Source organism: Rhinolophus ferrumequinum, chromosome 22, assembly GCF_004115265.2.
Source record: "Rhinolophus ferrumequinum isolate MPI-CBG mRhiFer1 chromosome 22, mRhiFer1_v1.p, whole genome shotgun sequence".
NCBI classification, from domain to species: Eukaryota; Metazoa; Chordata; class Mammalia; order Chiroptera; family Rhinolophidae; genus Rhinolophus; species Rhinolophus ferrumequinum.
Window position 1 is genome coordinate 7,274,885 of NC_046305.1, and position 25,526 is coordinate 7,300,410.

The following is a 25,526-nucleotide window of genomic DNA, read 5'->3' on the forward strand; positions in this document are numbered from 1 at the left end:
GGGAAGGAAGCTAAGTCGAAACATCAGCAAAGGAGGAGAACACGTGTCACCAAAAAGCTCTTCTGTAAAAGCTACTCTATAGAGTCCAGGCATAGAAGGAATCAAGGGGAGACATTCCAGGACGTTTGAGAGGAAGTTGGTAACTGTGGGATGAAAATGTCATCAAATGCATTTGGGGGCAATTTGGCAATATTGACCAAAATTTTAAATACATAGATCTTGTGGCACAGCAATTACACATCTTAGAATCTGTGCTATAGAAATTGTCATGTACAAAGATATGTACACACAGATGCTTTTGTGCACTGTTTGTAACAACAGCAAAGAGAAATAACAGGGTTGGTAATGAAATGGTTAAGTAATTCATGTAACAGTCTAACTGCAAGGAACAGAAACTCAACACTAACTGGTGTAACAAGGGAAAACTGTGGCTCGTATCACTGGAGTCTGGATTTTATAGACTCGCTTACCGAAGGGCATTTTGGTGACACCCGTGATGATGGGCTTCAGGGATGAGTCAACCCAGTGGCTTCAGTACCATTTCGCCACAGTTCCCTTGGATCTGCCCTTCTCCCTAGACCAGCCTCATTCTCAGCGTGCTAAGAGGGCTGCAATTGCAGTCCACAACCTGTAGAACAAGAGAGAAGTATTTCCAGTATTCTTCCGGAAGCAGGATATGGCAGACAACAACTTGTATCCAAAAAGTCTGTTTACTTTTTCCTTCTGGTCACATGCCCACCTAGCTAAGGACAACCTTTCCCAGCCTTCCTTGCAGCTAGTGTGGCCATGTGATGAAGTTCTTGCAAATGGGATGTGAATGGAAATAACACATGTGATTTCTCCCTCGCTCACTTAAAAGGAAAGGACTACCTCACTTTATCCTTTCTGCAAGCTGTGTCAGGGTCATGGCAGCAATTCCGCTTCAGCTCAGAGATGGCAGAGGAACAAGACAGAAAGAACAAAGTTCACTGAATGACTCAGGCAACAGAGCTGCCTCAGCAGCTGAGATTGGTCCAATTGTTACATAACGGACATTTTCTCTTATTCGTCCATTGTGTTTCGAGGTCTCTGCTAACACCAGCTTCCCTTTTACACTAACTAATATGTATATCCTACAGTCTCCAGGGACTCTCTCCTCGTGTCAAGTCCTCATGGCGTGAATCGCATCAAAGCGCCCTTCGAAGGCAATCATTTGCCAGGGGGATGGGATTCCCCTTTGACTCCACACCTGGAGCTCTGGGTGGGGTCAGCTATCTCAGAGAGGCTCAGAGCTGCCTGCAGGAGGAATGAAAGGACCTCTCGCTCAGTGTCTCTCTTCCCCATCACTCCTGTCAGAATTCTGCAATTACAAAATCAAGTGGACCATCTTTCCACGCCATGTCCTCAGTTCCTGAACCTGGTTACCTCTAAGGATTTGATCCTCCACCTGTCTCAACCATCCACTGCTATGTCCACAATCTAGAGCGGTGCTGTCTAATAGATCGTTCTACTGTTGTAGAAATGTTTAACCTTCACCCCCCACCAATGTGGTCACGTGCCACGTGTGGCTGTGAAACACTTGAAATGTGGCTAGTGCCAAGGAAGGACGGAATTTTTAATTTCATCTCATGTTAATTCATTTAAATCCAAGTTTAAATAGCTCCATGCAGCAGCGACTATTGAATTAGACAGTACAGGTCTAATTCTTTCTCTCTTTTTTTCCTTCTCAACAAGTGCAGCTCTCCACAGCCCAAATTACAAACATCCCACTCTCTACGGGCCGGCCCGGTGGCTCAGGTGTTTAGAGCTCCGTGCTCCTAACTCCGAAGGCTGCCGGTTCGATTCCCACATGGGCCAGTGGGCTCTCAACCACAAGGTTCCCAGTTCAATTCCTCGAGTCCCGCAAGGGATGGTGGGCTCTGCCCCCTGCAACTAAGATTGAACAGGGCACCTTGAGCTGAGCTCCCGGATGGCTCAGTTGGTTGGAGCGTGTCCTCTCAACCACAAGGTTGCCGGTTCACCCGCAAGGGATGGTGGGCTGTGCCCCCTGCAACTAGCAAAGGCAACTGGACCTGGAGCTGAGCTGCACCCTCCACAACTAAGACTGAAAGGACAACAACTTGACTTGGAAAAAAGTCCTGGAAGTACACACTGTTCCCAATAAAGTCCTGTTCCCCTTCCCCAATAAAATCTTTAAAAAACAAACAAACAAACAAACAAACATCCCACTCTCACAGGATACCACAAGAACATCATTTTCATACAACCAAGTTTTTGGTGAAGTAGGGGGTTTTGTGGAGATCTATGAAAATGGTGAATATGGGAAAGAGGTATGATCGCTCAGCATACTCTCTGGGGCAACTCACTGAACTTGGCATTGGAAGAGGTGCACACATTCTCGCTGCACAAGCCAGCTCCGTCCGGTACACCACCAGATAGGGACCTCTGGAAAAATCTGAAAGTAGACTGTATGTATGTTGGATAACATTATTAAATGTATATTGAGTTTCTTGGCTGCAGTGATGATAATGTGACTTTCTGGGAGCATGTCTTTATTCTCGTGAGATATCTGCTGAAATCTCCTGATGTTTGAAGACCACTTTCACGTGTGTGTGTGTGTGTGTGAGTGTGTGTGCACGCACACAAAGAGAAGAGAGGTGGGTGAGGGGAGAGAGTGACGGAGAGAAAATGTGCCAAGAGGCTAATAGTTGATGAAATAAATGGGTGACGGGTACACTGGGGTTCGTTAATGAAACTGTTCATTGGACTTCTCTGTTGGCTTGATAGTTTTCCAAAGAAAAATTAATTTGCTGCCAACAATAGATTTCATCGAAAACTCAGGATTTGCAGTTTCTATTGAAAAGAGCCTGACACCTTGGGCCCAGGATCTCGAATAGCAGTATTTAGCTGAACCTAATAGACGGGCTTCTTATCTGGCCCTCATCCCTGCTTTGGGTTACCTTCCTGTTCCCTGTGATCATTTGTATTTGTGCTCCTGGTCTGGAAACTGTTCAGTGAACCCAAGATGGTCTATTATAAGATGGTCTGTTCCATGGACTTGAAGAAGGAGGGAAACAAAAGAGAAAGAAAAAAGGATGGTGCCTATTTAGTATTCTATAATCGCCACTGCATCTGTAACTATTCCTTTTCTTGTGCCCTAGGTTAATATTTGAAACTAATTTTATGCTTTCTCAAATGCATTTTACCAGCTCCCTCTGCTGACGCTTCCTGAGAGAAAGAAACTGCTTAAATTCATTGTAAGTTTTGAATTTTAATCACACTCCTGGGGTTAAATAGCTCTGGACGTAGAAGAGCTTGATGGCGTGACAGTCACTTAAATTACTTTCTCCTTTGGACAGTTCCTGCGACGATGGTTCAAGAGAGGAATACAAGAGTCAGGGTTTATACTAAGCAGACCGCCTGTTTCAAGGAGGGCTGTGCTTTGGGGCGACTTGGCGCCCTCTAAAGGCTACAAGGAGAAGAGCAGCCGATTACCACCTGCTTCCTTTTAAGTTTAGAGCTTGGCAGGAACTGTGACGTTGAGGAGGGTGGAGAAAAGGGGCAGAAGAAGTCGTTGGTGCCCTTTGAATCCCAAAGCCCGATTCTAATTTGCCCTTTAGCCCTCCCTTGTGATAACGGAAGTATCAAGCTTATGTGCTACACAACGTTTTTTACCCTCAAGAAGTATTCTTTCTGCTGTCACCAGCGTACAGGAAACGCAAATGGTTTTTGTTTTCAACTAAGAGAACTTTGATCAAAATCAGCATTTCTTGGTTTTTCTTTTAGAACAGAGGGTTTGAGTTTTGAGGGGTTTTTTAGTTTTGCTTTCCGGGGTTTTTTTTGTTTTGTTTTGTTTTGTTTTTTAAGACAAACGCTATCTTTGCTATTGGCTTTGAGAAATCATTTATCAGAGTATCTGCTCTATGTTAACAAGGTAAGTGTCCTGGATTTCTTTCTTTTTTAACGGGGAAATGGTTCCAGGAGCTGCTTTTGCAGAGCCTGAATAGTCTGCTCGGTGAGTGCGTTCCTTAAGAATTAATGTGATTCTCTTTCTCCGGAGCCTCTTCATTAGGGTTAAAGACACAGAATTAAGGGGAAAGTCAGGAAATTAAGGCACGCTGTAAGGAAAAGTCAGGTTGCAGGGAGAAACCATCCAAAAGGAAAGTGTCCGTGAAAATCACAGAATCCTGGGACTTTCCGTGATTCGAGGCTCACCTCTGACTTCATCTTATGAATGAGAGGGGGATGCCGGGCTTTGGGAAACACAAAACACTCCACAAAGGTTATGACAGGAAATACTGTAACAAAGCATGTGCGCTTTGTTACACATGCTGGGGTAAGAATAAGAAATAGGAACAGATCAAATGTCACACTCAAAGAAATCGCAATCAGTTACATGATTTGCCAATCACTCAAGTCTCTTCATGTCTCGAAATTGACTCCTAATGTTTTCTGGTCTGTCAGACGTAGGACGGAGTTTTCATGTTGTTCAAAAGTCCAGCTCAGTAGTTCAGGGTTCATTTCTACCAAGAAACTAAACATAAGTGGCCTTTGAGCTTCAGAGGGACCTTATGCTGACAGCGCGCTTTATAGTTGACAAAGACATTGCACATTCCTTCTGTCCTCCCAACCCTTCAAGCCTGCAGTCCTCTCCTCTCCCTTTCCATCCACATCTTATTTTTGGCACCAATTACTTGGCATTCAGACATAAAAACAGTTCTTTCAAGCTGGAAGGGAACAAAGAGAAAACTACCAGAACCCTCTGCTTTACAAATGGGGGGACAATGTCCCAGGGAAATCAAGAATTGTGTCCAAGTTTATGCAGCTGGTTAGAGGCAGAAGCAGAACTAGACCTCAGCTCTCCCAATTTCCAGTTCACTCACTCATTCCCCTTAGTGACTTGAAGCATTTTTTTAAAAAAATGGCTGCCTCCACTCAGAAATTCATAATCTGCAACTACGGCGTAATTTTAAGAGGTGCAAATTCCTAACTTGTTTTTGCTGTCTCTGAGTCAGTGTGTAAAAGACAAGGTGTTCTTGCCCAGGAAAGACAAGCCCCTACTGTGTCTCTAACTAGGTCCCCCGGGGATAGCGAGACAGCCTAAGGGTGTCTGCAGGCCATTGTGCCCAAAGCATACTGCTAGGATCGGACATACCACGTGATCTGCTATGTGTGACAGGACATACCATGTGATCTCCTGTGTGTTGGTCTCTCTCCATCAAGCCGCAGCTCCTTGTGGAAAGTCACTGGCTCTTTTATTATTACTAGTATTGAGTCTCTGGGACTCAATCATCTTTGGCCCCCCACACACACACTTGGCTCAAGAGGTAACCAGGATGCATCTGTTGAATGAATTTGCTGTCAATCTATCCACTACAGCACATTTTGCACTTTTCCAGTTCAACTAACAACCATTTCTTTTGTGTTATTATTGCAAAGACAGAGCACAGCCCAGATCTGCCAACTCTGGACCTCTCTCTACCTAGTTGCCTAGAGATTTCAGCGTTCTTCCTGGTAGAGGCCATTTATTTCTGATTTGAAGCTGTCTAGACCTCTAACTTCTCAACTCCAAAAAAGCCACAGGTATGTCTGTCCACTTGTTTCCAAACTTGTTGATAACAGCTATCTGCGGGAGCTGTCTTTTCTAGGGAGAAGAAGGAATTAGGGAGGTAGGTGATGAACATTGAGTAAAAATGTGGTGCTAGGTACTTGTATGTGAGTAATGTGACTTTGTTTCAAACAATCCCTCAACATAGGTATGTTTTCTTATTTTACAAATCTTAAGGTGTTTAAGTAGGTTGGTTGGGGGAACGTGGCACAGAGACAGAGATCGAGCCCAGTTCTGCTGCCTCCAAGTCTATTCTCATTGCAGCCAACCTAGCTCTCCCACATCAGTAGAGACTCCAAAATAAACCCATAGTCTATGGGGAAGAAGTGTAAATGTTGCTACGTATAATGAAGCCAGATACGAGTGTCTCATCCTTACAAAGGGCAGGATGACAAGCAAGATTTGGAAAGAGGCAACAGGTCAGATCTGTGTTGCAAGTGCCCAGATCTGCTTCAGAACCAGGTGCATCTGAGGGGCCCAAGGGCTCGGAAGTCTTCCTCTGGCCTCTGTGAGAGCAAATCCACTTTGTTTCTGTGAATGGGGGTGCTGATCTGACTAGGAGGCCAGTTGCACAGCCATCGGGACAAATTCCCCGCAACCGGTCCCAGCAAACCTAGGCACAGGCTTAGTAACAGGCCACCTCAGGCTCTCAGACCGACGAGATGTGCAGATCCAGGCCCAACGTCAGAGACGCAGAGTCACTCCAGACTCGGCCACTTACAAGCACCATGTCCTTAAGTTGTGACAAATGATGATGCTATATTTCCCCATTTACTCATGCTCAGGACTCGAAACATTTTCTCTCTTGACAAATTGATGGTCGCCAGTTAGGAGAGGGGCTGGGGTGGGGCGGGGGCTGGGTGAAAAAGGTGAAGGGATTAAGAAGCACAAATGGCCAGTTATAAAAACAGTCACGGGGGTGTAGAGTACAGCACAGGGAATATCATCAATAATATTGTAATAACTGTGTACGGTGTCAGATGGGTACTAGACTTATCGGGGTGATCCACTCGTAAGGTATATAAATGTCTAAGCACTATGCTGTACACCTAAAACTGTAATTGGAAAATAAATTAATAATAAAAAAAAAAGGTTCCTCTCTCGGTTCCCCAAGGAAACTACCACTATGGTAAGTGGCATGACACTACAAAAATGACGTAAGGATTATTTCTGTTTCATAAAATATCTACTACTGATTTGACTTCAAAGGCAAAGTCAAATCAGCGGTATATGTTTTATGAAACAAGTACTTTGAGGTCTCAGCTACTCTTCCTGTGTTTTTTTGCACTGATCAAGGGGATTGAGAGAAAGAGACAGTGCATGCACCTGAGTCTACCTGACATTTGAAGGGCCTCAACATGGCAGAAAACTGATTTGCTGGAATTAAATAACTAGTTAGACCATCTGGATCTGAGCAAAAGCTATAGGGGTGTTTGCACAATCCCAAATTACGAAATCAGGAACTGGTCATAAATCCCCATGACACTTACTGCCTCCAGTCTGCCCAAGTATCCCCATTTCCACAGGACCACATCTTGGACTATAGAATGTTCCATATGACTTTCCTTGGGAACTTTGTTCTGGATCATTGTCAGCCAACGCTGCCTCTGTGCAAGGTTAAGAGCCTACCCCCCTCCATTCATGTAATATCTTATCTTGGTTGTAGGGCAGGACGTGGTCCATGACTAGCTATTCTTGAGGACTCTAGATGCTTTGCATAAAAATGAACATTTTTGCTAACTGCAGTTTCTGCAGGGAGGCCAGGTGACAGCAGAGGGCCCCTGTCACACTGAGGGATATCTGAAGACCCAAAGGGATCAACATCCTGGCAAGACTAGCTAATAATAATAACTAAATTTAACTGAGCACTTACTTTGTAGCAGACACACTTCTACAACCGTTCCAACATATACTCATTCATTTAATTTCATAACAAATATTTAAAATAAGTATTATTATTATTAATTCTCATTTCCATCCCCATGGTACTGATGAGAAAACTTAGGCACCGAGAGGATAAACAGCTAAATCACAGTCATACTGTTAATAAGTGAAGCCAGGACTTACACCAAAAGTCTAATTGCAGAGCCCTCATTTTTCATCACAATGTGATTCTGCCTCAGCTCAAAGATGAAAGGAGGGTATTTCTGTCACCACCAAAGTTGAGCTCTGTGATAAGGCCTGCCTGCCAGCCTTGCCACATAAGGAAGCTTTCCTCGACCTTCCCGTAACAGAGCAGACCATGGTCAAGCGCGTTGCCGTGATTGGAGCCGGTGTGAGTGGCCTGTCCTCCATCAAATGCTGCTTGGATGAGGACCTGGAGCCCACCTGCTTTGAGAGAAGTACTGCCATCGGGGGGCTATGGAAGTTCACTGTGAGTAGCTCACACCCTCCCAGCTCCAGCAGTGGTGACCCGTCTGTGTGCGTGCTCTGTCCTCCTTGGGCACGGTGGCCTGCGCCGACCTTGCTGATCATGGAAGCTCACGAGTGCATGGTGCCACGGTCACACTGTGCAGAGGTGGTGTCACAAGTGATGGAACGGGAAGACGGCAGGGCAGGGGCGGGGATAGTGGGGAGAGAGAGGAAGAAGGAGGTGTGTCTGATACACAGACACAGGACGGAAAGTTATGATGCCGTCTGGTCCATGGCCCCAACAAGACAAAGTAGCCGAGTGTCACACTGAGTGAGCTGAATGACACTGCTGACTATGGAGCAGATGACACATTAGGAAGGATGGAAGCTGGCATCAGGGAGTGGAGCCCCAGCCCCCAGGGCTTGCTCAGGTCTTTGCGAAGACAGCTGGCAAGGGTGAGGCAAGAACCCTGACCTTGAAAGAAAGAATCTGAACAAGAAGCACCCAGGCACTGATCTGTCCTTCTTCGGAGCAGAATGTGCAGCCCAGAGGTTATGCTCAGGGCCAGGCCAGCCATCGGGGGACCTGAGCATCAGGAATTGGGGCTGGAAGTGGCTAACACTACCTGCCTCTGGCCAGGACTGGTCCCGGTTACTGGAGTAGCAGGGTCTTCAGTGGGGCTGCAGGGGGATCTGCCCCGCGGGAGAGGTATAAGGTGTGAGAAGATGGGCGGTCCAACCACTGATTGCTTCAGGGGGAGAGAAGAGCCACATTCAGTGGGAGTTCCAAGTGAGGGAGAGTACTTCAGACTGGTCTGAATGAGGGAAGGCTTCATGGAGGAGGTGGCATTTGCCAGTCTGTGATGGATGGTGAAGAAAACAGAATAAGCAAGTGCGTGCAAGCAGGGAAGGTCGCAACCTCAGGAGTACAGGTAGTAGGAGAAACATTTCTCCTGGTGTCTGTGAGTCTCCTCAAGCACCCACATCAATGAGGAAAGAGAGGATTGGGTCTGGTTCATGGCCCTTGTGCTATTTGACCCCACAATGTGTTTGGTTTCCTTCTCTTATTCTAAAGTAAGGTAAATATTCACTTTAGAATACTGAAGTAAACAAAAGGAACAATGCAAATTAAATATAATATCAATACCCCTGGGTCAACACCGTTAAAAGTTCAAAATGTAATTTCTTCCAGTCATATATATGCTTTTTATTTTTTTCCAAAATGCAATTCTATATTAATTTTCGTTCATTGAACCAGTGCTTCTCATGTCCCTGTACCAGGATACAGTGAGGAACAAGATTGACAGGGAACCTGCCCTCCTTACAGTTTGCAACTCAGGGTGACCCGTTCTGACAGAAGGACAGGGTGCTACGGGGCCACAACTGCCACCTCCCACGGATCTGATGGGTCAGGGATGGCTTCTTAGCGAAAGTGATGACTCAGAAAGTGCCGTGGAGGAGACATAGAGGTTAGCTTCAGCCCCGAGAAATCCATCAGCGCCTTTACTATCGGTCTTTGTATTTGTTTTGGTTTTCGAATGACGGAGATTGAGACGAGACACAAGCAATGCGCAGACGAGTCCGTGAGGAAACAGAGGCTGCCGGGACGTGGCGATTCTTTCATGAAGCTTGAGACAGCACAGAGAGAACGCTGTCTCAGAAGGGGACTTAGGTTGAACGGGGTCGGGGGTTTGGTTTATTTTTAAAATCAGAGCCTTCAGGATTTCAGGAGCTGGTGGGAAGGAGCCAAGGAAGACAGAGAGTTTGAAAATATGCATCGACGATCGATAGGGAAGTCAGTGAGGAGTTCCTGGAGCAATGGCAAGAGATGGGTGGAGAATTAACCATGGCAAGAGGAGAAGGAAAAGATAAGTGAGAGAGGCCACGGGCCCCATGTTCACGGAATCGCTGAAGGGCCGTGTCAGTCTTGGAAAGCCCTCTTAAAGTTTGTTAGCTTCTTTGGAGTTTGAGAAAGATATTATATCTAATAATTTGAATCTGAGCAGTGACTTCAGCTAACGGTAGCATGGGGACCCGATGCTAAATTCTCCTGCAATTCTTTGGAAGGACAAATGGGACCCTGACTGCTGAAGGTCTCTGTTCTCTCCCCACCTGTTCCCCCACTCATCAAGCTAACTATGCTCTCCCCGCAGGAAACTTCCAAAGATGGGATGACTGGGGTCTACAAATCCTTAGTGACAAATGTCTGCAAAGAAATGTCATGTTACAGTGACTTCCCCTTCCAAGAAGATTATCCCAATTTCATGAGCCAAGAAAAATTTTGGAACTATCTCCAAGAATTTGCCGAGCACTTTGATCTTCTGAAATACATTCGGTTTAGGGTAAGACATCTTGGCTCATGGAAGATTAATGAGCAGGGGCTGGCCCATTCAGCAATCTAATGGAAACGGGATGATGCAACCAACTTCCTGATTTCATCTCTCGGAATAAGGCAAATCATCATAGACTCCTCACTGTCCTGCAGCTCACCTACTACTCCGATAAATCACTAAAATACTGAATTTCCCCGGTTCCACCTCTAAATCCAAACGCTCTTGCAGCATGGAATTTAGAATTTTTTCCGAGAGAAAGGAAAACATGAATTTTGTTCATGAAACCCATTGGGCAGAAATGACCAGATGTCTGACCTGCAGAAATAAGAACGGGTCAAAACTCATTTGCCTAAATGTTTCCAGTGCATCCACTGGATACACTGAAAACTTGCCATCTCCTTCTCACCGGGAATAAAAATTGAATGTTTCTTCCTGCCCATGAAGGTCTTCAGATGTTTTGGGTCCTAGTCTATATGACCATCTTTGAGACGTTGCCCAAGTTACTTAACTTCTCTAGGGAAAAGATAAGGCAATGGTAACAGAACTATCGTGAGGCATACTTGGCCTTGAAATCCCAGACATGGTTACCATACCCATCATTACATGAGGTCCCAAGGTGCTTCATAAAAAGCAAGTTTTGTCTTTTGCTTTCAGACCACAGTGTGCAGCATAACGAAACGTCCAGACTTTTCGGAAACTGGTCAGTGGGATGTTGTCACAGAGACAGAGGAGAAGCGGGAAACAGCTGTCTTTGATGCTGTCATGGTTTGCACTGGCCACTTCCTAAATCCCCGTCTGCCTTTGGAGTCCTTTCCCGGTGAGTCACTTCTACCTGAGACCATGCCTACTCTTCCGGGTTCTTCTAGAAGAACAGTTATTCATTTGTCATTGGAAATACTTCCTAATGACTATAGACAACTTTATGTTCACCCTCAGACACAATACGTACAAAATAACTTTGAAAGGTATAAAGCACAATCTAAGTGTCAGGTCTTATAATTCACTTGTGAATATAAATGCTACTGTTATTGAAGCTTTATCATGTCTGTTGATTCAAGTTCAATGACCACCTAAGGCTCCAAACTAGCAGATCTGTCATGAAACAGAACAGGCTTTGAATTTTGTCATTGAATTATAGGTTATCTGAATCAGGAATGACCTGTAATCAGTAATTTAAAGGAAGTGAGAATATAAGGAACCTTGACAGATTTCTTTTTTTTTAAGAAACATGCCTGAAATTATACATCCAAAGGAATAGTTTCACCACAATAAAAGTCACCACAATAATAATCCATATATACCTCTTATACCAGGTTAGCAACAAAAAGGAGTGTTAGAAATTCCCCTTTAGAAATGCATTTGATTCCAACAGCACGTTCTTTTTCATATACTCACAATCGGAAAATCTCCATTCTTGAGCTCAAATGAGGATTTCCGATATGTAGTAAAGCTACTCTTTGGTCACTTCTAAGTGGCTCTCAAGGCAACTGACTAAGCGGAGTTTGAAAACTTCTTTTAAAGGAATTGAAAGAACTTTTTTAAGGAAGGGTGTGAAGAATGAAACTGGCAAACCTTGGCTAATAAAAAAAAAATCAAATATAGATCAAAAACTAAAATTATAAATGTAATCTCAAATTCAAATATCTTATTCAAAGAAATAGATACTAAGGATCGAGTGAAAATTCAATACACATTTTTGCAAAGAAGCAATATTGTGAAGGGTGGGTCAGCTTCAGGCTTGCCACTAGGCTGGAGGCTAAATACACAAGTGCACTAAAATGATATTTAACCAGCACTCACACAAACTTTAACCAGCACGAAAGCGACCTTTAACCAGTACTCAAGGAATATTTAACCCATACTGAAGCACTATTTAACCAGCACTAAAGGAATAGTTAACCATCTCTTATAATAACATTTCTATGGGCAATGTGTTACAAGTGTCATACTAATACTTTGGACTGTGGTGTCTTGTCAGGTTTGGGACAGCCCACACTTACACCTCACTGCCTTCCATTCCACTTAGGCCGTAACAAGAAGGCTGTTGGGGAAGACAGATCAAGAGCTGAGCGGTGAGGACCTTTGTGGCAGTATCAAGTGTCTAACTGGGCACAGTCGGTCCCCCAAAGAAAGGGACCAGACAACCACACACTAGAATAGCAAGGTAGTTTCATGTCATCTTGAGAGCAAACATGTCTACATCCCTCAATGACGGCTGAGGGAAAAAATGATTGTCAGAGGAATAGTGGGGTCTCCCTCCCTTTTGCCCTAAAACACAGATGATGGAGAAGAGGGACACCCACTCGTACAGACTTCAGAGATTGCTCCCAAGGAGGTCTTGGTTTGTGACCAGACTTTAGAAGGACCCATTACAGGGGGACACCAGAGCAGATAGTTCCAATCTCCTCTCAGCTCCCAGGGGGACGTATGTTGACAAGTGGATGTATGTAAGGTTTCTGGGGAGTCCTGGTCTGCTGCACTTGCCTCAGGGCAATGTCCTTTGGTAGGTGGCGCTTAGCACAATGTTTCTGAACGAAATGCTGGAGTCCCACCTCCTGGACCAAATCCTGGCACTAGTTCCAGAACCTCAGCCCGTGGGAGCCTCAGCACAGTGGAAAGATGAGCTCCCATCTCACGGAGCAGCAAGAAGGATCAAACGAGATCATCCACGTAAAATGGCCCACAGAGCACATAGTGAGCTCTCCACAGATATCAGCTACTGCTGCCAGGAATCGCAACCTGCTGTCAGCTATGACCCATCTGCTGAGAACTGCGCAGAAGCCCCTGCTTCCTGAGAGGCCTGTGAGTCCTCCAGACTGAGACATGTGTGTGCCTCTTAGTGAAGTTACAACTCCGGCCTCCGCAGCCTTTCCACCTTGGAGTATGGGCTCCTCTCATGTCCCGTGTGGGGAATCCAGGACAGAGAGCAGTTCTGCGGGTCCCCTCTTGCATTCCGGTGTCTCTCCCGCACACGGAAGGTGTGTGAAAGGGACCCTTTACCCATCAGTTGTGATCGCTAGTTACAGAGCAAGGATCACGCATGCCCAGTTACGTTCGGTCAATTATTATCAATTGTCCTGAAACTTTGTGAGCATTGTAAATAGATTTCAAGGCCCAGGGCTTTCTTTCCCTAAGGTAGTTCCAACACATAACAGGGCAATAACTATAAGATGAAGAAAGCACAATAGCAAAGTGCTCCAGGGATATTTGGCGACAAGGCAAACGAAACCCCAAGCCCCTCAGCAGACCCTGGGCGTCATTATATAGGAGGAGAGCGCAATAACTGAAAATAATAAGGGTGATCTTGAACTAGCGACATGTTCCACTTTGAAGACAGAAAATACGTAAATGCTTCAGGAAAAAAAGCATTTCTTCTATTAAAAAAGTTTTAAGATTTTGATATTTCTGTGCTAAACTGTCCAGTTATCTGAAAACCTCTCTCCAGAATGTAGCATTTCCTAGCATCAAATGATCCGTTTATTGTATAGCCTTATAATTCCCAAAATGGGGGGATGGGAGCTCAGAAGTCCTCAGGAGTCACCCATCTGCCATCTCCCTGACCTCAGGCCCAGACCCTAATGTGAGATGTAAAAAGGAAACTACAATAAAATGAACGCTGAGTCGCGAAGGAAATGTGACATTAGTACCTGTTTGATATGTGTTTGTTGAATACAATCAGATTCCTACAGTCTTTTATGAAAACAATCTGAGGGAAAAGAATTAGTGTCATGACAGATACAGGCTAGGCTATCACCACAGCCCAGTGTTTCCTAAACACCACAAAACCCAGAAACGCTTGTTTTAAAAGCGCGTTCACGTGGCACTGATAAAGAAAGTGGGACCCCGGAATCCTAATGTTGAACAAACTCCCCCCAGCGATGTGATGCTTGTGCAAACAAAGTTTTGAGAGCCATTTCCTTAGCCCCCAGTACGGGCAGCTTAGCCTGGTGGTTAAGGTGGGGCGGGCTGGGTTCAAGCTGCGGCTCTGACATTTATTGGCGCATGGGCAAATCCTGGGTCCTAAGTCCCTTTTTCTCCACTTGTAAAATGAAGGACTCACAGTGCCATCTTCCTGGGGTTGCCGTAGGATGAAATCAGCTACTGCCATGAGTGCCCCCTCGACCAGCACCCGGAGCAGAGACAGTGCTCAGTACAAATTAGCTCTGGGTGTTAGTAGGAAAGAAGTCTGCCCTCCCTCTTGGAGAAAAAGCAATGGGAAAAAATAAATAAACTAATGGTGCCGCATTAACTATAATTGTCCATTGCTATTTTCAGGGCAAATTCAGTCACGTAAGTCATTGGAATGCGAAAGACAGCTGTAACATAGGGCAAAGTGCCCTGGCCTTGTTTGCCATCTTAACATGGAGGGAATGGAGACAATTTAGGGGCGAGGGAATGATTTCTGGAAAGATGAATGGGCCCTTAGGAGAGTAGATGGGACATCTGACTGACAAAGTGCAGACTGCTGGTTTCCTCCCCTGTGATGAGAGTCCCAGGAGGGGATTTATGACCGCTGAGCTCCTTTTGCAGGGTCTGTCTGAAGGCAGATAAGGGGAGTTCAGAGAAAGCTTCTCCCTGTAGTTGCTGTTTGTCAAGTAACTTCGGCTCAAAATAATCAACACACCAAAGTGGCATATTTGGGGGGACATGTCTGAACTCCTTCAGGGGTGAAGTAAAAATCTCAAACACACCAGCAATCCAGAAATAACATCAAGTAGCCATGTGATTCAAGGAAAATGGAGGAGCATGGGAAGACAAAGCCCGGGCAAAAATCCCAGTAGTTTGGGAGTCGATGTCCTGTCTGTCAGTATTTACACCAGAGTGCGAGAGACCTAAGGCTATTTGGTTAACGATTTAAAATGCTGTCAGAACCACTCTGACATCTGGCTGAGGTTGACTCGTTTAAACTTCGTTTTCTGATTTTCACTAAATCACAGTATCTTTTTTCACAAATAGTTGTAAAACTAATGTCGAACATGAATACTGTACTTGGGAACAAGAAACGCTTCTCTGTGTCGAAAATATCAGGGCTATTTCTGCCCTACCTATCAGAAAATCTATAGAAAAGAGAGGCTCTGTCTGCCAGGTGTCATATCACAACTCTTTGACAGGTGGAAACTGTGATGCACGTCACCTTTTTTTTTATGCATGCAAATGGCCTTTCACTTTGTGTCCTGAATCAATAGTTTTGATGGCACGTAATCATTGCCTGAGAACTACCTATGCATTCTATGCTTTTTCTTGGGTCCCCTGCTCAAATACGCAATTATGGAGAACCTATCATTTGCAAGGCATTGTGTTAGGTAGTATGAAACGTACAAAAATCTATGAACCAAGGTTAAGCCCTCCAAAAGCTTCTGTCCGGCAAAACCTCACTCCACGGCTCGAAGCCCCACATTCTAATGCGTGAAACGCACACACCATTTCCCCTTCTTGGAACCCTCTTAGTGTTCCCCTTTTCAAACTCCTACCGTGTTTCCCCGAAACTAAGACCCAGCCGGACCATCAGCTCTAATGCATCTTTTGGAGCAAAAATTAATATAATACCTGGTTCTATTTTAATATAAGACCGGGTCTTATATTAATTTTTGCTCCAAAAGATGCATTAGAGCTGATGGTCCGGGTGGGTCTTATTTTCGGGGAAACACGGTAATCATCCTTCAACTGTCATCCTTTAAAAATATGCGTATGTAGATCACCTCCTCCAGGACGCCTTCCCTGTTCCGTCTAGGCCAGATGCCCCATTGGAACCATCATGACATGTGTTCTGAGAAGCAGCATCGTGTCATGTTGGCAGCTGAGCTTCAGAGTCAGGAGACCTGAGTTCCTGTCCATGCTCTCAAACTTACTGTGTGTGCTTGGGCAAGTTGCTTAACCTTTCTGTGCCTCACTCTCAGTATTAGTAAAATTGGTTAATAATATCTACTCTATGGACTGTGGTTGTGAGGTTTAAATTAATCAATATTTATAAAGACCTTAGAGGAGTGCCTGGGACTTCCATAGTAGGGGCCGAATAAATGTTAGGTAGCTTTTGTCTATTTACTGTTTCTCACGTTAGGATGGACTCCTTGAGGGTAGACACTGCCTTTTACCCTCATATCCCCTAAACCTGGGGTATACAGTAGTGAAAGGACAGATCACATAAGGCACAGTTATTCACCAACTATTTTTTGTGCAATGCCCCTGCAGACCTGATCTGTGGGGCTTGTCTTTCCCCTGCCCCTGGATGCAATCTCAGGCTGTTCTCTCCACTTTTCTACTCACTCTCAGATAATGAAAAGTTCTCTAATCACTTTTAAATCACCAAAAAAATTCTCATTTTCATAACTAAACTGTCCTGTCCCGTGCACTAGTCAACACTTGCAACGGCCCGCAGTGAGGAAGCTTCTCCCCTCCCTGCAGCTGGCACCTGCTTTGGACTGCCAACTGCCATGGGAAGAGATGGTGTGCCAGTTCCTCTTCTGCCAGTTCCTCCTCCCACCCAACCAGTCACCCAGAGCTGCAGTCTCTGACCCTTTCAGAATGGAAGCCAGGGGAAAGACGAGAAGACATAAGGGGGCAGGAAAGGTCTTTCTTGACAGGCACCAATCGATGGATGCTGGTTTTCTTGGGCCTTGGGGGTGTTTCAGATGGACGCTTTGTATGATTCAAAGCCTTTTAAGTATGATTCAAGCACCAGTCTCTGTGCTGCATAGGCTCCAAAGGTCAAGGTCTCACAAGGGTCTCCTTGAAGCCCCTGGCATGTGGCTCCATGCCAACTCCTGGCCACTTCACCTTCAACACCTGAAAGTGAGTGAGGAGCTGAAGACCACAAAACTGGTCTGCATACACATTCTTTGCAAATTCTACACAGTTGCTCTATCACCCACCCTCCTTAGAATACAGCAACTGTTGTAACTAGTTTCCAGCTTTGGGGACCTCAGCAGGTAAACAATCATATTCAAACACTGTGTTACATAGTAGCTACTCAATAAATGTTGAGTGAATGAATGACTCATTGGCTCTATGGTAGGAGAATGATATATTCTAGGAGACAGTTTCATCTTTTCCCATTAGAATTTCAAGAGCACTTGAAGTATTGGGGTGAGAGGCTGTCAAGTCCTGTAAATGGCCAAGCTTCCTTTCCTGGTTCCTTATCTGTATTTCGTCTTATCCATCCATGGAGCTGACAGTCCCCGGCCCCATCTGCCACCTAAGTTTCCTCCGCCACCTTTCATAAATTCCATTGTTGCAGCCACCACTGTCAATACCTCTACTTCGACTGTTACTACCATGTTAGTGTATATGAAGCCATTCTTTATGTCTCTTATATTTGCCAAGGAGATAATTACCAAAAATAAATCCGAAGGAGAAATATTTGGTAGTCCCTCTCCTGTATATAAATGTCGTAACAGTGATAACTTCTATTGACAGAGTGTTAAGGAGCTTAAAAGATCTATCAGAAACACAGATATAAATAAAATAAGAATAAAGGACAAATAAGCACACAGGTCAATAAAGCATTAAGCACATAATAAGCATAAAGTAAAATGAGCGTGAAGTATAAGTAACAAGCCTACATCACGAAAATAATGACTTTACTAGAGAATTCACCACAGAATTTCTTTTGTGGAAAATTGTAATTAAAATTGAATTCAAGTTTGATTTGTAAACATGTGATATTCACAAATTACATTCTTATAGGACTACTGGGTGAAATGACACGCATCAAGCATCGACTTCTTTCCTCAGATGATCAGGGGCCTCGTGCATGACATTTAGACAATAAGACATTTCTTATTGTCTGCAGTGAACTTGATTTCCCGAAGGAATTGCTTTAAAAGGGAATGCTCATATGGAATATAAATTCATCTAATTTTTTTAACAAAGCAGGTTATACCAAATCTATAGCTGGGCTCACAGCATCCAAAGGGAGAGGAGGAAGCTATTCTGGTCCCACTTCCTGTAATTAGCCTCCGGGGGCAAAGGGCTGACAGATTTCTGGGACTTCCCTTTGCCCACAGACACTATGCCTGCACGCTGCGGAATTTCTGATTTCCTGATCCCTCCTTCCCCTCAGGAATCCATAAGTTTAAAGGCCACATCCTCCACAGTCAGGAGTACAAGTTCCCAGAATGTTTTCGGGACAAGCGCGTCTTGGTGATCGGCCTTGGGAACACTGGAGGAGACGTTGCCGTGGAACTCAGCCGAATGGCAGCCCAGGTACACCATCTCTGAATGCACGCCCCCACCCCCAACAGCATGTCTGGTGGCTGGAGAGAGGTATTAAACGCACTGGCCAATTGCTCAATTATGTAGACACAGGGTGAGTGAGACAAAAATCCATACTTTACAAAACTGAACCATCTCTAAGAAAGATCTAGGAAAACTGCGCGGATGCCAGACCAACAGGCACTGTGCATTCTCCCTCGGGAACAAGACCAAACGGGAAAATTGTTCCCCCGCAGGCCAATTATCTTTGTTTTACACTCTCCTTTTGTAAGTCTGGCAAAACTCCCGTGTAAAAATGGGGAGGTTGTTTTCTGAATATCCCCACATTTTCAATTAGAAGACAGATTTATACTTTGTTTTAAGAGAAAAAGCAACCTTTACGTTGCCCAAGAAGATTACATAACAATTTTAGAACGTCCAAGCATAGATTCACAAATTAGAAATCTATTCCACTCTAACATAAATTATAGGACAATGATTAGATCTTAAAAAAGAAAATAGACTTTTCTTTAAATCAGGATTAAATTTAAGCAATTAATATTGTTTTCTCAAGACTTCACGTTAAATTCTATATTATTTACATTTTAAAAAATTAGTAGCACATATCTACTACCATGTTTCCCCAAAAATAAGACCTAGCTGGACCATCAGCTCTAATGCGTCTTTTAGAGCAAAAATTAATATTAGACCCAGTCTTATTTTACTATAATATAAGACTGGTCTAATATAATATAATATAATATAATATAATAATAAATATAATATAATATAATAAATATAATATAATATAATGTAATGTAATGTAATATAATACACTGGGTCTTATATTAATTTTTGCTCCAAAAGACACATTAGAGCTGATTGTCTGGCTAGGTCTTATTTTCGGGGAAACACAGTAATACCACAATTCTTTATATTAAAATGATGCAAATATTTAACAGGTATCTAAATCAGGTAAAAGTGATTTGTGAAAACAATGACAGCAGCAGAAAGAGATTGTCACTTGTAAATTTATGCACAAAGTCACCAGTCCCCTGTTGTTCTAAGACCAGAATGTTATGAGACCATTTGAAACCCACCAAAGAAAAAAGCACTACAAAATGATGGACATGTATTTATCCTTCTTGCCTTACTCTTTAGGTACTTCTCAGTACTAGAACCGGTACCTGGGTTGTCAGTCGCTCTTCAGATGGAGGCTACCCATTAAATATGATGAATATAAGAAGATGTTATAATTTTATTGCACAACTTCTGCCTTCACGTGTACTAAACTGGATTCGAGAGAGGCAGTTGAATAAGAGATTTAACCATAAGAATTATGGATTAAGTATTATAAAGGGGTACTTGAATTTTTTTATTTAATGGGAAAATTCTTGAATCAATATCTCGCATTCTATTTTATTCAGAACTCAGAATGTTCAATAATTGTGATGCTATCTTTGCTTATTCTGTGTGAAGCTTATTTCCTTAAGACAATTGTCCATCAGGTACCACAGCAGCTCTTGATGTAGAGGTATTCTCTTTCTCGTAACAAAAGTAGCAATTTCTGAGACTAGAAGAAAATGGGAGGATGAAAACTTTTCATTTCCAACTTGGCTTTGAGGAATCCTAGAATGGCTGGATCTACCAGTAGAATTTGCAGAATCAGTGAGTACAGGTGCCCAGCTCTCCCTAACCTTTAATGAATGTCTACCCTGGCTGAATAGAGGTCTGAATCTCCAATAGGAAGTCCCAGAATTATATATTTTAATATACACCTGTATAGAGCTGCACGTTGGCAAGGAAAAGAATACCTTTTAAGTGCATGTAAATGTGATTTTTATTAAATGCTTGACCCCTAGACCTTTCTTTGGTAAGAAAGCTTTCAACTTATAAAGAAAACTAATGGCAATGGGTGATTTAATATTAAATTTTATAAAGACTATGTCTGCTGATTAGGTAGAATGATGTTCGTAGTGAAAATATCAGTATAAATAGATTCAGGTTTTTTTCATTTTCATCCCAAAAGTTTATTAACTTTGTCTAATGTCAATTCTTTGAGGCCTGGTGATGTGAGACCCAAAAGTGATCAAATGAATTGTTGCATCCTCAAATCCTGATACTCCGAGAAATTAATTCCAAGAGACAGAGAATTCTAAAGCCCAGGCAGGAAAGCGTAGGTGTAGTCATTTTCCACGTGCCTTTTACTGGGAGCAGGGAAACAAAACATTGTAGAAACAGTAAGTCGGGTAGACATTGGCCAATGCACTCCCTTGGCTTGGCCGATAATTTCCCTGATTTGACCAAATAAATCATTTGCTGAAGTGTCTCATTGACAGAACTACAGTGGATCCTTTTCTCCCCCATGTCAAAGGAAAAAACAGAAAGTCATCATAAATGATGAACTGCCCACCTGTATCCTCTGTGGGACCGTCACCCTGAAAAGTGGTGTGAAGGAGTTTACAGAAACCTCCGCTCTCTTTGAAGATGGGACCATGGAAGAAAACATCGACGTGGTGATCTTCACGACAGGATACACATTTTCTTTCCCCTTTCTGGAAGAACCCCTCAAAAGCCTGTGTGCAAAGAAGATCTTTCTGTACAAGCTGGTCTTTCCCTCCAACCTAGAGAAGGCAACACTAGCTATCATTGGTCTCATCAGCCTTCAAGGATCCATCTTAACAGGCACAGAGCTCCAAGCACGCTGGGCCACAAGAGTATTCAAAGGTACGTTGACTGTATTTAAAGCCCTAGTTTATCAACTGAGTCTTCAAATCTGTGCCCTGCAGTTTAGCCAAAATCCAACAGATGGGAGCTAAATATGGGAATATCGAAAAGTTGAATGAAAAATTAATTGTACGTACATGTCAAATATGATCGTGGGTGTGCTTATGTCACTAATATGACAAAGTGGGAACGAGGTTTTGGACTCTGGATGGGGTACATGTAGATAACAGAATGTAATCACGTTTCTCCAATTAGCTGAAATTGTCGGAAGCTTTGGGATCCTAAGTCTCGTCTAGTCTGTTTACTCGTCAGTCTTTCCATGTATTGCTAGAAGCAGAATTTTATATGGCTCCCAAAGAAAGAATCATGTACGCTGTCAATAAAGTTGAGCTCTGAGGAGACAGTAACCTTTAAGAAATGCCTATAAAAATATTTTAGACTCTGGACATTCACTGTTATTAGTTATCACTGTCAGAGGACTGGTGATAGAGTCAGGATGACCGGGGCCCAATCCCGCCTCTGCAGCTCATTCCTTATCTAGGGACCCCTCTGAAAATCAGTCCTTTCACCTGTAAAATGAGGATGATAAAACCTCTTGGACAGCGATTTTGTCAAAGGGATGATGTCTGCAAAGCGGTTAGCACAGGACTTGGCACCTTGCTCATTAGTACTGGGTACAAACCCTCACTAAGTAATGGCTGTCATTCTCACCTTGCTAAAGGCAGGCAAGTTTTAAATTAGTAAGCATTTTCAAGACCCTCATGACCAAAAACAATCACCAGTAATTTATAAAGGGCATATAATGCAGAACGAAGCAGCGCTGACTTGATCACATTGGACAAATGCGATAGCTCTCAAACTCCACAACCTTTCGTTACATTATCACAAATTTCTATTTCTTTAAGGCCAATTAAAGGGCTCTCGTAGCATTATCTGATTATATTAAAACCACAGAAGACTCTTAGGGTACCTGGAGTTTGCATTTTAACTATTTTATAAATGAGCTCCAAAATGCTTATCAGAATGCCAGAGCGGGCAAAATGAAACTGGGTTAGGTCACACCACAGGAGTGATTCCACGCTTCTCCCAAGCCTCCGGGAGCAGGCAATCCGGGAACCACCAAGTAGTCTTGCCAGCTTTTTATGGGAAAAACATGACCCGAGTGGCAAGAACACTGCAGAGCTGAGATGGACCTCTGCCATGTGGAGGGCATCCCCATACCTTGGGGTCCACATTTGCTTCCTGATGGGGTAGGCTGGACAGAGAGCAGAGCCCCAGCACTGAGACAGCCTGGATGGGAGGCTGAGATGAGAACATCCTCACACCTCAAGAAGACAGAGTCTCTGTGAGACTGAGAGACCCCAGACCCCTCCAGGCTTGAGGTCCCTGTGTCACAAAAGTGAAGACATGCCTGAACCGGGTTCTGAAAATGGGGTCATCTTAAGTGTTTACATTTAACCAACCAATAGTTCTAACACACACAAATACAAATAGAGCATATATACAATATAATCCAAATTATATAACCAGCTGATGAAGGGCGCAGGGGCAGGCCAGCTGGGGCAGATGCTAATGACCAGTGTGTTGGTACTGATAGAGGCTGGACCACAATTCCCACAGTAGAGTACCCTGGTAAGTGAGTTTGGAGGGGGATTTTTCCTCCAGAAAATTACCCGCTGCCTCTACTTCCATTCAAACCTTTGACTCTCACATGGCCTGAGGTTGGAGCCGTGGGAGGGCAGAAGAGACGGGGAGGAACACGCAAAGGAAAAGCCACGGGTGACTTCAGTGTTGTGTCCGATTTTTCTCACAGGACTCTGTAGGATACCTCCATCCCAAAAGCTGATGGCTGAGTTTACTGAAAAGGAGCAGCTCATAGAAAGGTATGAAACATTGCTTGCTACAGCGAAAACTTACCAACGTATTCTGTTACAAAAGAAAAAAGATACAAAAGCCATCCCTTCGAGAAGCAGCATGGCAAGTTGGAAATCACCGCATTAGGAGTCAGAAGCGTACGTTTCTGGTCCTAACTCTTCCACCAACTAGATGTGTGTCCTTAGATGTGGCAGGTGGGGCACCAGGTTGTCTCAGTAGAACACAGAACCTGGACCCCCACCAGGTGGCAGTCCTGTGTTCACTTGGCTTGGGGAACTCCATTCTGTCTTTGTTCTGCCTCTGGGGCTGCTCTTTCTCTGCATTTACTGGTGTCTCCTTTTCCTCACTCCTAAAAATGGTGAACCCCAACCTGAGTCCTCAGACCTCTTCTGATGTCTATTCACACTCACTTCTAGGTGGCCTCACCCAGGCCCGTGGCCTTAAATGCCACCACATACTCACGGCTCCCAAACTTGTGTCTCTAGAATGATCATTTTCTCCTCTTTTCCTCTCACATCCCATATCAGCAAATACTGTCAGCGCCTACCTTCAAATACCTCCAGAACCCAGACCCTTCTTCCTACCCCCGTACTGCCACGTCAGACGAGGCCTCCGTCATCTCTTGAGGACTCCCCACTTACTGTCACCTCTTAGCTGGTCTCCCTGCTTCCACTCTGCTGTTCTACAGGCTAGTCTTGACACCACAGCAAGAGTGAGCAATGCCCCGCTGTTCTATTCAAAACCCTCCGATTGCTTCCCATTTCCCTCCCAGAAACTCCCCTGCAGCCCCACAGCCCTACAGAGCAACCAGCTACCTCCATTCCCTCTTTGCCTACCGTTCTCCCACCTCAGCCATCCTGCTCCAGGCTCTCCAGCCTCCTCCCTGCTCCTCAAACATGCCAGGTAGGGCTCCCGCACAACCTTTGCAGTTACTCTTCCCTTTGCCTGGAATGTTCTCCCCCGTCCCAGATACCTGCAAGCCCTCTCTTGTTCACATATCGCCACAAGGGAGAAGCATCCTCTGATAACACTGAGTACATTGGGAACCCACCCAGTCTCACCACCGCCTTGCCCCCTTACCCTGCTTCATAATGCCCATCGCCACCTGATGTATTACATGTGCATTTGGCTGTGTCTTTATAACCTGCTGATTTCCCCCATTAGAATGTGAGCTCCTTGAGAGCAAGGACCTTGTTTTGTTCACTATTGGAACCCGAGAGCCTAGGAAGATGTCTAAGGGTTATAGACACTTATTTATTCAATGAATGACACTGGGACATCATGAAAGTTTATGAGCAACAGAAATAGGTAGGCATAAAGCCTTCATATACACTCCACTCATATCTGTGTCGTATTCAGTACTGGTACACAAGTATGGCCCTCTCCACTCACAATTCACATCGATAAAGATAACATTCGTAACATGAATAACAATAACAATGCTTTCTGATCGTGTTCATTTGTCCGACAACTATTGTATTTGGACTGATCAGGTCTTGCCCTCATATCAATTTCAAGAACCTAACACATGATTTCAAGCTCCCCTTCCAATTGCCTCCTCTTCCCATTTCCTTTACCAAAATGAATTGCCCTCACAATACCCTCTGTAGGTAAATTCTTACTTCTTCTTTTCCGCATAGAAAAACATTCCCAAACGTGGTTTGACTCTGTCAATACAAAGAAACACAGTGGTGGGAGGAGGGGTGACTCCATAGGTTGAACAGGAAAAGTGATCCATCTTTCTCCCTCTCAGGGGCGTGATGAGAGACACGAGTGAGAACAAACTTGAGTACATTCCCTACATGGATGACATTGCTGCACGCATAGGCGCGAAGCCCAGTGTCCCACGTCTGTTCCTCAAGGATCCCAGACTGGCGTGGGAAGTTTTCTTTGGACCATGTACTTCTTACCAGTACCGCTTAATGGGCCCCGGACAATGGGCTGGAGCCAGAAATGCCATCCTGACCCAGTGGGACAGAACAATGAAACCCTTAAAAACGCGAATCGTTCCTGATTCCTCCACATCTGCCTCTATGTCATGTTACTTAAAAATGTGGGGGGCACCTCTCCTACTTGCCTCTCTCCTGTTGATCTGCAAATCTTCGCTGTTTTCGAAATTGGTGCGAGATAAACTACAGTATAGAATTTCCCCTGATTTAATAAGTATTTGATAAAGATGAGTCTGATTGGTTACGAGGGTTGTACCACGTCATACTAATTCGGTCTCCACATGTCTTGTGCATTCCTTCCTCTCCTCTCCATTATAACTGCTATTATCTAAGAGCAGGTTTAATCATCTCTGATCAGGATTATTCTTCTGTCTTCCTCTCTGGCCTCAGTACCTCTTCCAATCTATAGTCTACTCTATTACCGGAGCAATTATTCTAAAATAAAAAGAGTGTCACTGTTCCCATCAAGATCCTGGTAGGAATAAGATGGCACTCAAGTTAGGTAATTTGTAG

At 44.1% G+C, this 25,526-nt stretch overlaps 1 protein-coding gene across 6 annotated transcripts; it reads left to right on the top strand.

Moving 5' to 3' along the window:
* Positions 1-3,560: 3,560 nt before the first annotated feature.
* Positions 3,561-25,258, top strand: FMO4 (flavin containing dimethylaniline monoxygenase 4). Of its 6 annotated transcripts, none has more exons than XM_033093078.1 (10): positions 3,562-3,913; positions 5,419-5,562; positions 7,711-7,961; positions 10,093-10,281; positions 10,927-11,089; positions 18,332-18,474; positions 19,624-19,823; positions 20,837-21,189; positions 23,003-23,072; positions 24,818-25,258. In XM_033093078.1, the coding sequence occupies exons 3-10, from the start codon at positions 7,830-7,832 to the stop codon at positions 25,233-25,235; spliced, it is 1,668 nt and encodes a 555-aa protein (XP_032948969.1). In that variant the 5' UTR covers positions 3,562-3,913; positions 5,419-5,562; positions 7,711-7,829; the 3' UTR covers positions 25,236-25,258. The 6 variants fall into 6 exon arrangements, with proteins under 6 accessions (XP_032948973.1, XP_032948969.1, XP_032948968.1 ...); XM_033093077.1 differs by having other exon boundaries at positions 3,563-3,913; positions 7,822-7,961; XM_033093079.1 differs by having other exon boundaries at positions 3,563-3,913; positions 5,423-5,562; positions 7,822-7,961.
* The last annotated feature ends 268 nt before the right edge of the window (positions 25,259-25,526 follow it).

Bases quoted from the DNA above. Each gene is read 5' to 3' on its own strand.
- FMO4 (XM_033093078.1), top strand. From the start codon at position 7,830: ATGGTCAAGCGCGTTGCCGTGATTGGAGCCGGTGTGAGTGGCCTGTCC. The intron at 21,190-23,002 runs GTACGTTGACTG...TTTTTCTCACAG, and splicing joins GGCCACAAGAGTATTCAAAG to GACTCTGTAGGATACCTCCA. The intron at 23,073-24,817 runs GTATGAAACATT...TCTCCCTCTCAG, and splicing joins AAGGAGCAGCTCATAGAAAG to GGGCGTGATGAGAGACACGA.